The sequence below is a fragment of the Hyperolius riggenbachi genome, chromosome 1 (genome assembly GCF_040937935.1).
Source record: "Hyperolius riggenbachi isolate aHypRig1 chromosome 1, aHypRig1.pri, whole genome shotgun sequence".
NCBI classification, from domain to species: Eukaryota; Metazoa; Chordata; class Amphibia; order Anura; family Hyperoliidae; genus Hyperolius; species Hyperolius riggenbachi.
In genome coordinates, this window is record NC_090646.1 from 526,801,942 (window position 1) to 526,816,433 (window position 14,492).

General features: G+C 42.5%; 1 protein-coding gene across 9 annotated transcripts in view; it reads right to left on the bottom strand.

Annotated features, from left to right (window-relative positions):
• Positions 1–14,492, bottom strand: part of NOS1 (nitric oxide synthase 1) — a 459,584-nt gene that overhangs the window by 80,673 nt on the left and 364,419 nt on the right. For all 9 annotated transcript variants that reach the window (XM_068246073.1, XM_068246087.1, XM_068246067.1 and 6 more), the window contains one exon: positions 8,741–8,878. In XM_068246073.1, the coding sequence (XP_068102174.1) occupies positions 8,741–8,878 (138 nt within the window). The remainder of the gene's footprint in view (positions 1–8,740; positions 8,879–14,492) is intronic.

Genomic DNA, 14,492 nt, shown 5'->3' on the forward strand with positions numbered 1-14,492 from the left:
ACACCTTAATCTTCAGTTATCTGTCTTGCAGTCACTGTCATGTATCCCCTTTTCTTATTTCTTTCTGCTTCAAACACAACTGGGAATGACAGCTGAATGAATTGTGCACCCCCTCCTACACTGCACCCTGAGGCTGGAGCCTCTCCAGCCTCTGCCTCGGCCCGGCCCTGAGTACAAAGCTAATGCAGCCATAGATTGTGCATTGCTTCCAGTGTTGGACTGGGAGGTGGAAAGGCTGAGGAAATCCACTTGCTGGCCAAGCAGCAGTTATGTGTTGCTGCTCACAGTGAAGACTTCTACAGTTTTCTATTGGGAGTGATAACACATGGTTTCTACTGCTTGGCCAGCAAGTGGATTTCCTCAGTTTTTCCACCTCCCAGTCCGACACCGATTGCTTTCACTCCCTCCCATGCTGTTGCCTACTTGATTGGATAAAAATCAGTCTGCTGTTTGAAATAGGAAGCTGTTGAACATTAATCAAGCAGGCCTTGATATTTTGTAGATATTAACTACATTTAATGTTTTATCAAATTATCAAATCCAACCTACAATCTATTAAAAAGACCATATGATGTAAGAGTAACTATAACCAATGAACAGGTATCAATCTGATATGGAATTTACAGGACAATTACTATTGTCCACAGTGTGAGGTCCCCTGCTTTGCTCTCCCTGGGCTCTCCATCTAACCAAACAAGCACTGTTGTCCGAGCTGAACTACATGTTCATTTGCTGTCAGATTATGCTTTGCCTCCGTAACAACCATTTAATAGAGATGGCCCGAACCTCTGATTTTCGGTTTGCAAACGCGAACTTCCACGAAAGTTTGGTTCGCGCGAACTTTCGCGAACCGCAATAGACTTCAATAGGGAGGCAAACTTTGAAAACTAGAAATACTTATGCTGGCCAGAAAAGTGACGGAAAAGATATTTTTTTAGATATCTAACATCTGAGTTTTTGCATGGATGAGTGGGATACATGCCAAAAGTCCTGGGGAAAAATCTGGATTTGATGCAACGCAGCGTTTTAAGAGCAAAAATCACACTGAGCGCTAAATTGCAGGCCTAAAGTGCTTTAAAACATCTTGCATGTGCATACATCAATCAGGGAGTGTAATTAGAGTACTGCTTCACACTGACAGACCAAACTCACTGTGTAACGCACCGCAAACAGCTGTTTGTGTAGTGATGGCCGTGCTGGACTGGTGCGCACCATGGCGAGAGTGCAGGCCATGGCGGTTTTCAAGCCCATATGGTCGCCGGGCTGTGGTAGCTCAATGATAGAACAACAGTGACTGTCCAGCTGATCAAATTTGGTCTGTCCACAATGAAGCAACGACCTTATCTTGGGTGTGCCCCGGCCCAAAACACTCATATAGCCGGCAGTCATTGCTTCATTGTGATACGCAAGCCCCTTCACCGCGGCAAAATAACGATCACGAAGGGGCATTGACACATGTACATGCCTTTTGTGTTGTTGCAGCTGCAGTGCAGCCAGAAAAATTAGGCAGGCATGTACACGCACCAGAAAAGTTATTATAGCGGCCGCTGCTCACGTAGGTAGGTGGGTGCATTGTGAACAACAGGTAGTTCTATGCAGTGATGGGTATTACAAATCTGCACCTGGCACAGTTACCACCAAGGGGCCAAAGGCCAGCTACGACTGACTGACTGGGCTGTATATAATGCAAGTGGGCCACACGAAGAAAAAAAAAAAAAAAAAAAAAAAAAAATAGATCACAAGAACAAGATTAGCTCTCAAAAGAGCTGTTGAGGGGTGCTTTTTTTTAGCAATAAGAATCAGCAAGGAGCAAGCTAACAAGCCTACAAGAGCTTAACTAAGCTTTCCCTATGAGAGTCTGCAGCAGCTCTCCCTTCTCTAATTACTGCAGGCACACGAGTGAGTCCAATGCCTGACGCTGCCTGCCTTTTATAAGGGCGGGGGGGGGGCTCTAGGAGAAGCCTGATTGGCTAAAATGTGCCTGCTGACTGTGATGTAGAGGGTCAAAGTTGACCCTAATGATGCACTATGGGGGCAAATTGAACTTCCGGAAAAGTTTGCGGTTCTCCGCGAACGCGAACCACGGAAGTTCACCGGGAACTGTTCGGGCCATCTCTACCATTTAATATGCACAATAAGATTTAGCAACATGAAATTAATTTAAAAAATCCTGGCATTTGATATTTTACACTCTGCACACTGATGTCTTTTGTAATGATTTGACGTCCATTAATTAGCACTTTGTGTCTTGACCCGTTTGATTAGAATAACGTCATACACTATTTAGACTCACAATATGGAATTCCCCACCATATCTAGGATTCATGATGTGCTTATGATAATGTCTCTCTAATTTGTTTGGAATGTGCCTCTTTTAAAAGGTCATCTTTCCTTAAAGCATCTTCTGTACAAAAATACAAAAGTACATAAGTACTACATTACTACAGAAGTAAATATGTAGCTATAACTGAATAAAATAGGTGTATCTTAACAGGGGCGTAACTAGGCCCCACCGGGCCCCCCTGCAGATTTTCTGAGCGGGCCCCCCCCCCCCCCCCCCGGGGCCCGCTCGCGGCCGTTTTGTGGGTGCTGGAGGGGTGGCAGCATGAGGGGAAAGCCTTGCCCACAGTCGGCGGGGAGAGGGGTAGTTCCCCCCTCTCCCTCACCTCGGGGCTCTCCCCTCTGCGCTCCCCTCCAGCTCGTAAGTGTCTGTGGGGCTGTGGTGGGCAGCGAGCGGCGGGCAGATACATACCTGCTTCCGTGCGTTCCATCGGAGACTTCTCCTTCTAGCGGCTGACGTCACTTCCGGAAGTGACGTCAGCCGCTAGAGGGAGAAGTCTCCGATGGAACGCACGGAAGCAGGTATGTATCTGCCCGCCGCTCGCTGCCCACCACAGCCCCACAGACACTTACGAGCTGGAGGGGAGCGCAGAGGGGAGAGCCCCGAGGTGAGGGAGAGGGGGGAACTACCCCTCTCCCCGCCGACTGTGGGCAAGGCTTTCCCCTCATGCTGCCACCCCTCCAGCACCCACAAAACGGCCCCGAGCGGGCCCCAGGGGGGGGGCCGGGCCCCCCCGCGGGCGTAGGGGCTGCAGGGCCTATTCCTACGCCCCTGTATCTTAATAATTCAATGATATAAAATACATTTTCTGTTACAAATTTTATATTTTCTTTTATGGACAAGTAGCCATTTTACAATTTAATGCGATAAAATATTTTCTTGCTGGCAGAGTTCATAATTTCATCACTAAATGGGTGTCAAACTTTTGCTTACCGACTTTACCATTAAAGAGGAACTGTCGCGAAAATCCTAAAATTTAAAACACATACAAATAAGAAGTACATTTCCTCCTGAGTAAAATGACGTGTGTGTGTGTGTGTGTGTGTGTGTGTGTGTGTGTGTGTGTGTGTGTGTGTGTGTGTGTGTGTGTGTGCGTGTGTGTGTGCGTGTGTGTGTGTGTGTGTGTGTGTGTGTGATCCCTTACTAGGTGGAGCTACAAACAGCCAATCAGATTCCACCCATTCAAGTGAATGGAAAAAATGGTAAAGGTAAAGCTCACAGTAATTGAGCCAGAGTCCCCACACTTGGCGCAGTTGGTCACTTGGTGACCGAGGTTACACATTCAGGAAAAGTGGGCGGAGCATAAAACAGCCAATTAAAATTTCAGACATTCATTTTAAATGGAAAAATGTAAACTGCAGCCATTCCTACACTGTTACTCGCAGGATTTTCAAACTTGGCAAACTTGGTCACTGGGTTATTGAGATTAATATTCAGTAAAGTGGGTGGAGCCTACAACAGCCAATCAAAAGTCACCTATTGATTTTCAAGGAGAATATTAAAACTGCTGCCATTCTTACACTGTTAATGCCAGAGGCTTCAAACTTGCTACAGTCAGTCATTGGGTGACTGGGGTCCAAATTCACTAAAGGGGCGGGGCCACAAACAGCCAATCAGACTTTCTTGGTATATAAACTGCTTCCATTCACACATTGTTGATGCCAGGAACCTGAACGCTCACAAACTTGGTCATTGAGTGACTGTGTGTCAAGGTTACAAAAAGTGGGCGGAGCCAAAAACAAATTTTACTGGGAAAATATAAAAACTGCAGCCGTTCTTACACTGTTAATGGCAGGGTTCTCAAACTTTGCACAGTTGGTCACTGGGTGACTGGGATAAAGATTTTGGAAGGTAGGTGGAGCCTACAACAGCTAATAAAAATTCACCTTTCGCATTTCAAAGGGAATATTTAAGCTGCTACCATTCTTATACTGTTAATAGCAGATGCCTCAAACCTGGTACAGTTGGTCACTGGGTGATTAGGGTTCAAATTCAGAAAGGGAGCGGAGCCACAAACAGCCAATCAGATTTGTTTATATTTCAATGGGAATATACAAAGTATTGATACCAAGGACCCCAAAGCTGATAAACTTGATAATTGAGTGACTGTATGTCAAGCAAGGTTAGAAAAAGTGTGCGGCGCCAACAACTGAATTTTTCACATGGCAAGGTTCCCAAACTTGACACAATTTGCCACTGGGTGACTGGAACTATTATTCAGGAAAGTGGGTGGAGCCTACAGCAGCCAATCAAAATTCACCTATTGATTTTCAAGGGGAATATTTACATTGCTGCCCTTCATACACTCTTAATGGCAGAGGCCTCAAATCTGGTACAGTCAGTCACTGGGAGACTGGGGTTTAAATTCTGAAAAGGGAGACAAAAACAGCCAATCAGATTTGTTTAATTTCAATGGTAAAATGCAGCTTATTGATGCCAAGGACCCCACAGTAGTGTTGGGCGAACAGTGTTCGCCACTGTTCGGGTTCTGCAGAACATCACCCTGTTCGGGTGATGTTCGAGTTCGGCCGAACACCTGGTGGTGTTCGGCCAAACTGTTCGGGGTTCGCCCGAACTGTTGAATGCATGCCCGAACATGGCCGAACAGGGCCCCTATGGGGTCGCAGGCATAAGGGGGGAGCATGCCCCGGTCGCGGGGGGGGGTCGGAAATTCCCCCCACCCCCTCCGCTAGCGCTCCCCCCTCTGCCCGCTTCCCCATAAAAAAAGTTATAGTACCTGGTGCCTGGTGGCTGGCAGTGGAGTGAGGAGGAGGAGGAGGAGTCCGAGTAGCAGAGTGGCGTTGAGGCCGGGCAGCGGGCGGTTCGGGCGGTTCAGCGCTAGTACCTTGTGGTACTTCCACCCTTTCTCTGACCTCACGTCCTCTGCGTGATGACGCATACGAGGGTACGCGTGATGCGTACCCTCGTATGCAGAGGACGTGAGGTCAGAGAAAGGGCGGAAGTACTACAAGGGTACTAGCGCTGAACCGCCCGCTGCCCGGCCTCAACGCCACTCTGCTACTCGGACTCCTCCTCCTCACTCCACTGCCAGCCACCAGGCACCAGGTACTATAACTTTTTTTATGGGGAAGCGGGCAGAGGGGGGAGCGCTAGCGGAGGGGGTGGGGGGAATTTCTGACCCCCCCCGCGACCGGGGCATGCTCCCCCCTTATGCCTGCGACCCCATAGGGCCCCCATGTTCGGGGGTCCCATTGACTTCCATTGAGTTCGGCGTTCGGGCCGAACATGCCGAACATCTGGCCCATGTTCGGCCTGTTCGGCCCGAACCCGAACATCCAGGTGTTCGCCCAACACTACCCCACAGCTCATAAACTTGGTCATTAAGTGACTGTATGTCAAGGTTAGAAATAGTGGGCAGAGCCAAAAACTACTAACTTTTTACATGGGAAAATATAAATTGCAGCTATTCTTACACTGTTAATGGCACGGTTCTCAAACATGACAGTTGGTCACTGGGTGACTTGAATTAATATTCGGAAAAGTAGGTGGAGCCTACAAGAGCCAATCAAAATTCACCTATTGATTTTCAAGGGGAATATTGAAACTGCTGTCATTCTTACAATGTTAAGGGCAGAGGCCTCAAAAGTGCTACAGTCAGTCATTAAGTGACTGGGGTTCAAATTCCCTAAAGGGGCGGAGCCACAAACAGCCAATCAGATTTGCTTTTCTGGATAAACTGCTTACATTCACACAATTTTGATGCCAGGAACCCAAAAGCTCACAAAAGTGGTCATTGAGTGACTGTGGGCTTGATTCACAAAGCCGTGCTAACTGTTTAGCACGGGCGTGCTAAACAGTTAGCACGTGAAGTGCCGTTTGCGGACTTTTACGCACGCAAAGTACACGATCGCAGGCTTTTGTGCGCGAATCGCGGCAATTTGCACGCGCAAAAGTCCGCAATCGCGTGAATCGCAGCACTTTGCGCGCGCAAAAGTCCGCGAATGGCACTTCACGTGCTAACTGTTTAGCACACCCGTGCTAACCAGTTAGCACGGCTTTGTGAATCAAGCCCTGTGTGTCAAGGTTATAAAAAAAGTGTGTGGAGTCAAAAACAGATTTTTCTGGGAAATTGTAAACTGCAACCATTTTTACACTGTTAATGGCAGAGTTCTCAAACTTTGTACAGTTGGTTACTGGGTGACTGGGATTAATATTCATAGAAGTAGGTGGAGTCAATTGTGTTAGGGTTAGAAAAAGTGGGTGGAGGTGGGTGGACACCAGCCAAATACATACCCGGGCAACGCCGGGCAATCAGCTAGTTCTTTATAAAGACACTCCCTGAAAAAGACTTATACAAAGATGCTGGCCAGCCTTCCTGCTCACTGTACACTTTTTTGGCAGTTGGACGGAGCAACTGCCATTCACTAAGTGCCTTTTGAAACTAAAGAAATCCCTGTGAACCCCCCATGAGGAGCTGGGCTAGTCCAAAACCTATGTCAGATTTTTACTACCTACTGTAAGTGATAGCAACATAGGAGAAAAGTCGTTTATGGCTCATTTTACTCTGGAAGAAACATACTTCTTATTTGTATATGTGTACATATATTTTACATTTTAAGATTTTCGTGGCAGAGGTCCTTTAAAACTTGTATAATAATATGTAATAATATATAATAATAACAATAATAACTACAACAACAACACCCCATTTTCGACACTAATTTTTATTATTAACTTAATTTCTCTCCTTATAGTGAATGTATTGATTATTTTATCTCTGCAATATAAAATGGCATTAACATGTGATTCTTAAACTTCCTTTCTCAGTCTCAGCTTATCTATGTTTTGACTTCCTGGCTGGGGAATTCTGCCTTCTCTAGCTGGCTGTAACAATCATGAATGCCAAACATTTTCATTAGCTAAAAAGTCAGAGTCATTTCTAAAAGCACCCTACTGTTACAGTTTACACTGAAATTTTAAAATGTAGCCTGATTTTTTTTTATTTGCAGATCATGGCAGCACAATATATCATATTCAAAAGCCACAATGAATAAAAGCGATAACCGGGTTTTCCTGCATAAGAAATAATGTCAACAGTGATTGGTAGGTATTGACAACATGGTTTTATTTCAGATTCCATCACTGGCAGTATCTGAATGACAAATTAATTCAATCTGTCAGGTACTAAGGATCCTATTAATTTAGATTCACATTAAAATGCAGAACATGCATTTTAATTAGGTTTGTTGCATTTTCTGATTACAGACCATCGGCAGGATTTTTTTTCATATTGAAACCCTAATTATAATGACCATTCAATGCAGTGACAAACATTTGAGTTTTAAAAGATTGCCATTGAGAAGAATTAACCATCATATTTTTTTTCTTGGATTTTGAGTAGAAATTATCAGAATATTACCTGTATATAGGTAGTCCCCAGTTAACAAATGAGATATGGACTATAAGTTCATTATTAACATAAAATCAGTTCTTAAGTTGGAACACTGAGCCATCTCTGTCCCCTGTACCTCTAGTGTCTCCATCTGTGTCACCTCTGCTCCTGTGCCTTTAGGGCTCTTTCACATTAGGGCAGATTTTCTGCGTTTCAACGCAAAAGGGTAAAGTTTGCGTTACCCAAGATGAAATGAAAGTCCATGGACTTTCATTTTAGCTTTCACATGTAACGCAGCCTTTTTGTGCGTTGCGTTACACTGCACCCAGGCGCAGTTTTTCGGCCGATGCTAGCTTTAAGCGTTACAATGTTAGTCAATGTAAAACGCACACTATGCGCGTTTTTAATCCGTTAACGCAGGCAATCAATCCCAGAATGCAACAGAGGATCAATGTAGAAAGTTGAAAACTTTAAAGAAAAAAAAATTACCTGCGTTTTTCTATGTGCTGTAACGCATTGAAAACGGATTAAAAACGCACACTCACTGCAGTGCAACGCATATCAAAACGCATTAAAACGCACACAACAAAACGTATGCTTTGAGCGTTCTCTAACGCAAGCTCTGATGTGAAAGAGCCCTTAGTGTCCTCCTTTGTGCCACCTCTGCCCCCCCCACTGTGTCACCTCTGTCCCCCATTCCCTCCACCATGTCCCTCTGTACCACCCCTATCCCCGTCCCCCTTTATGCCCCTTTATGCCCCCCCTCCCCATTTGTGCCCTTCTCTGTCCTAGTGATTACAGTGTGCCAAATTTCACTTACGGAAAATTTCACGGAAAATTTAGCAACTATCATTATACATAATTAAGTTTTTGAAATTGAATGCCCTTCCTTTGTATTATGGAACCTTTGCAATGCACATTAATTTAATGCCACACACAGTTTTATATAGGACTGTATATATGACTAGTAGTTCAGAAACTGAAATGGGCATGATCCATATGATATGAAAGGTCTGATTATCCAGCACCATCAGATAGTAACTTACCATAGAAGCCTTTGAGTGCAATGTGTCATTCAGTACGACATTTGTGTCCCAGTTCTTCAGCTTGAAATAACGAGGACACTTGGAAGGACTTCCATTCACCTGGCTCTTTGCAGGGGACTGTCTTCCCGAGGCTGAAACCTGGAAACCAGAGAGATTTAGCGAGCCAGTGCCCAAGGGGTAGGAGACAAATGAGCAGAATGAGCCAGGCAGAGAGATTTTAAGTTGTATATAGTTAGATGGCAGCTTGCAGGCACCGAGCCAAGTTACAAACGGATAATATTCCGCAGGAAAAAAAAAGAAAGACCAACAGCGTTTCATAATTAACCAACTCACTTGGCACACAAATGCGGCAATACAGACCTTTTTTGGTACATTATTACACAGCACAACTCTAATCCCTGGCTACGCTACACTTTAATAGTAATAATCATAAAAAGGAAAAAAAATGCATATAATTGGCATGAGCTTTTGCATAGATTTGTGAATATGTATAATGCACCAGTATTTTAATAACATTTTTATGATCACTTAATTTCTAAATTCATTTATAGTAGCAAAAGAGTTTCTGAATTCATTTTTAAAATTTACTATTAAAGCGGAGTATGCATGTATGATTTTTCTTTCCATTCTATTGACTTGGACATTTGGTTCTTTCACAGAATTAACCCCAAATTGAATCTATATTTCTGAATCCGATTGACGGCCTCATCTGATGGGTTTTTGAGGCCTCTTGATTGGTTCATGTTTGATTGTATGTTAAAGTGGCATTGTCAAAAAAAAAAAAGTTTCCTCTAAAACATTAAACACAGTAAACAAAAAGTAATATAAAATACTATGAGACTGCGTTGAGGTCTTTTAAATGAATATTTGCACCTCACTGAAGCTGATGGATATAGCTGACTGCAGGACAGATTATCAGATGTACTCCTACAGAAGTAATTCGTAATGAAACAAAGCACATAAAGTTCTCTGCTGCCCCCTGGACACAACAGAAGCTTTTCTGCCTTGTTTACACAGTGTATACACTAGGAAGCAGAATCTGATAGTTCTGCCCAAACAATTAGAGGCCTCTGGTTGACATGTAATGAAAAGCACTATGGCCTGGTGCACACCAAAAAACGCTAGCACATCCGCAAAATGCTAGCAGATTTTGAAACGCTTTTTCTTCTTTTTCTGTAGCGTTTCAGCTAGCATTTTGCGGTTTTGTGAAGCGTTTTTGGTGTAGTAGATTTCATGTATTGTTACAGTAAAGCGGTTACTGAACAGCTACTGTAACAAAAAAACGCCTGGCAAACCGCTCTGAAGTGTCGTTTTTCAGAGCGGTTTGCATTTTTCCTATACTTAACATTGAGGCAGAAACGCATCCGCAATCCAAAATCTGCAGCAGCCCGGGAGTATGCGTTTCTGCAAAACGCCTCCTGCTCTGGTGTGCACCAGCCCATTAAAATACATTACCCTAGCGTATCCGCACTCGGAAGCGGATCGCAAACCGCAGCCGAACCGTTCTGGTGTGCACTAGGCCTAAGTGGCCAATGTTTCTGACATCTGACTGGCCAATCAGTGCTTTAGTTTACCTGGCAATTAGGCAGGTATAATACATGCATACACCTGCTAGATGGACATCATTGGGAAACAACGATAGACAACGGACAAGTCACCTGTACAGATTATGTGGGGTTAAAATGATCCACATACATACTACAAAGATAAGACTGATCAAACCATGAATCATGTTGGTGGTTCCTGCACACACAGCAGGAAGTGATGTAAGAACACATGCCCTCTCGGGGGAAAGATCAAGGACGACATTAGTAGTATCATTGTTACAAAAGATCAGGCAGCGGTCTATATGCACGAGAGCCCTCAGTATCATTTGGCAGTTTCTGCTCCAGTTATTTTATTATCTGTCTTTTAATTTATTTGAATGATGTTCTTTTTTTGTGTATGCAAGGCTTCAGCCTCTGATTGAACTTTAGAAAAGCACGTAGCCAATCAGTATAACTTGATAATAAAGAGGGGCTTGCTGTACACAGACTGACCCTATGAGCCCCACATATAGACCGCATGACATATCAATATTCATGAAGCCTATTATGGTTCCCTTACACTTATCAATTTTCTCGTTTGATTCATCTGCTTGAAAATCAATTCCCCAAAATGCCAGATCGATTACTTTTTGATAGACTTTTACCAAAATTGTATATCAATCGGACAGGATGGAAAATGTCAGGAAAATGTCAGCCGTTCAGGGGAAGGGCTAGAGCATTGATACATCTATGGCCCATAGTATTGCACTGCATCAAACAGTGAAACACTGCAGTTTGATCACTTTTCAGTAGATTCCTCCTATATGTACTGTTTTAAACTGTAATATGTAACAGCAAAAATAAGTAATAAAAAACAGCTGCGTATATTTAGTAGATGGAGGCAGTTTTGTTTCTATGTATGAAAAAACTTGAGTCTTTTGTAAGTAAGGGGCTGCCTGTAAATAATTTAAATTCATTGCTAAAATGGTCCTAAATATCCTGACTTGGTTGTGTTATGGGGGAGATATCACGTCTCTTTCCTATTGACTATGACATATTTTGCTTTAAGCAAATTTGTATGTATAGTGTATTTCTAACTACTAACCTCTCCTCAAGCACACATTCAAAACTTCTTCAGTGCTCCTATCCTATATCATAAAATCAGTTTTAGGCTCCCTGCACACTACACATCGGTTTTGCGATTCCGATTTGCAATTCCGATTTTCCCTGAATACAATCAACAGAAAAATGGAGTAAAAACAATTACGGTAAACGTTTAACGATTAAAATTGAAAGTAAAAATTTGTTAAAAATCGGAATTGCATGCAGTGTGCAGGGAGCCTCACAGATATTCTGCTGAATCCTGGAGCTCAGCAGTTATATAGCCAAATGCTGGATTTCATGTTTACACGGTGATAGAGGTTAAAAGGAACCTCAGATGAGAGGGATACAGATGTTGCCATATTAAGTTCCTTTTTTAAACAAAGCAAGTTGCCTTGCTGTCTCCCTAAACTTGCATCTCTAATACCTCTAGCCATAGACCCTGAATAAGCATGCAGATCAGGTGCTCTGACTAGAGTGTGACTAGATTAGCCACACGCTTGTTTCAGGTGTGTGAGTCAGACACGGATGCAGCCAGGAAGATCAGCAGGATGCCAGTCAGCTGGTATTGTTTAAAATGAAATGGATATTGCAGTCATCAAATCACTCTCACCTCAGGTTCCATTATCATGTTAGGAGTAGTTTTAGGACAGGTAATGTTAGAGAATAGGGTAGAGGGGAGGATAGAATTTATATTCAGGGAGAGGGAATTTGGGTTAGCCGTTTAGCAAGGGGTTTGCTTTGGAAGATGTGGGGGTGGTGGGGATGGGGGTGGTGGGGAAGGGCGGTGTTAGGGTTGGGCATCAGTAAGAAACTCACATTGGCATATGGGGTTATACTGGGGTTTCAGGGTTAGGCATTGTGTAGTAGAAGGGCTTCATTTAGGAATAGGATATCGATTAGCAATGAGCACAAATTTTGCATAATCGTAATGTCATATCATAATTTACAATTACGTTGTGAAATCCTGATGCAAAATTTCTGGAAAAATCGTAATTCTGTATGTAACCATAATTTCATGTCAACATTAACGATTAATAGCAAAATCCCCATACATGCTATTATCACCAAAATTGATATATATTTTAAAGGCAATAAGGGGAATAAGTAAAAACAAGTCGATTTTAAAAATGCAAAAGAAAATAGGTTTTTAAACATTTTTCTGACTTTAAAAATATTGTTTTCTTGGCATTTTTAAAATCTATTCTCAAAAACTACTTTTTTTTTTTTTAAATATTAATTTGACTTATTCCCACTATTCCCCTTAACAAGCTAAGTAATATTGGTGACATTCAAAACCTGACAAAAAAACTTTCTTTGAAAAAAACTGATGGTAGAATATTGGAAAAGGAAATACTGATATTTTGGCTATTGGCATCGCCCAGCACCAACATTAGCAAGTGCCTTTATTAACCTTTGCCAGCTATTTTATTTATTTATTAAAAAAAAAAAAAAACACTACACCCTAGCGCCAGCTAGGTTTGTATTTTGTTTATAAAATCTACATGAACCAAAGTCCATATTAGGCAATAGGATTGTTATTAAGGTACAATACATTTGAGATGACTGGGAATGATGCTAATTATGATACAGAATTCTACTATAGTGCATATGGAAATCTGTTGTAACATGAATTAATGAAATCCTGCAGTGAAAGTTCACTGGTCCATATTGAAGCTGCTTAGATTTGCTTTAACATTTACATATTACAGCATCAACTTATAATTATTTGCATATTTCAAGTAAAGTAGAAAGTTGGCAAGGACCCACAACTTTGCCACAGACTCCTAAAAGGTGTTTAGTACAAAGGAATATGGGGACACAAAAATGCATATAGACATCAGCTGTAGGTAGAAGTAGTTTTGTATTAAAAGATTTTAGACATCTGTGGCACATGGATGTGAAAACACAGAACACCTATAGACGTCAGCTGGCAGTCTAAGGTATAAACTTACATGAAAAATCTAATGTATAAAACGTTTACCCTACTGTTGGCAGCCTCCCATTCAAAGCAGGTCATTCTAGTGTGCTTGGTTTTGGAGCAGGACCTTGGCCATATGTAGCCAAAACCTTGGGCTCAGCTGCATAGCAAATTTTTCAGCGGTGGGTGTCTGGTTTTGGTGCAGGGTATTAGATATATACTGTACATTGGAAACCCTGTACCTGTTTGCTGGAGAATTCTTTTGGCAGGGGTTCTTGTTGTTGGGTGCCAACACTCAGCAATGTATAGCCAAGGTCAGTGCGCACTGAAGATGATAGAATGCAAGTATCACTTAGTGATGGGTGTTAGGTGTGAATTAGAATGGTTTGTGTCATTAGAGGCTAGATTCAGTTGTTTGGGTCAGAAGGCTAGGGTTAGACATTATGAAAGGGATGACATTTTGGGGGCATGATCGGGTTTGGTGTCAGGGATTACATGGGTAGGGAAAGGGTTAGGCATCAGGAAGGGGTCCATGTTAGAGGATTAGGCAAACGATGGGGGGGGGGGACTAATGCAGACACACACACACACCACTCATCCTGCATTCAAACCGGCCACACTGCTGCCCACAGCAAGGGTGCCACTAGCATGCTGAGAGTAGAACAGTGTGTCTGTAAAATCTCAGCTAAAAAAGATTAAGAACAATTCTTTTGTTTTTCTAAGAGGAATTTACACTATGTGTGTAGCTTTATTCCAATTGAAAACATCTGCATATGAATGGAAAGTGTACGTAATTACAGTACATTAGGTGACAGATGTGGCTTGTATTTATAGTCAGCCAGTAACCATACTGACAGCTGGCATGTGTCCAACATTGCAATTATTCTTCAGCTTAGCCCTTTGAATGTTTAAGGGAAAACTAATGTCGATATAACAATGTCTTGTTTATCAAGTCTTGCCTATTTTCAACTTTTGACACTGTTAAATAAATATACATGTAATTTACTCTACAAATGTTTGACTCTGTTAGTAAACAGAAGAAATAAATGAAGAAAAAAGTAGCAGTCCAAACTGCCAAACAAGCTCCTTAAGCAGCCGTACTCAAACAGATGTTGTGTCTTAGAAGTGTCTATGAAAGTAAAGAGATATTTATGTAATCTTACTACTAGCAGAGGATCTTCGTAAAAACCAACAACAAAATCGG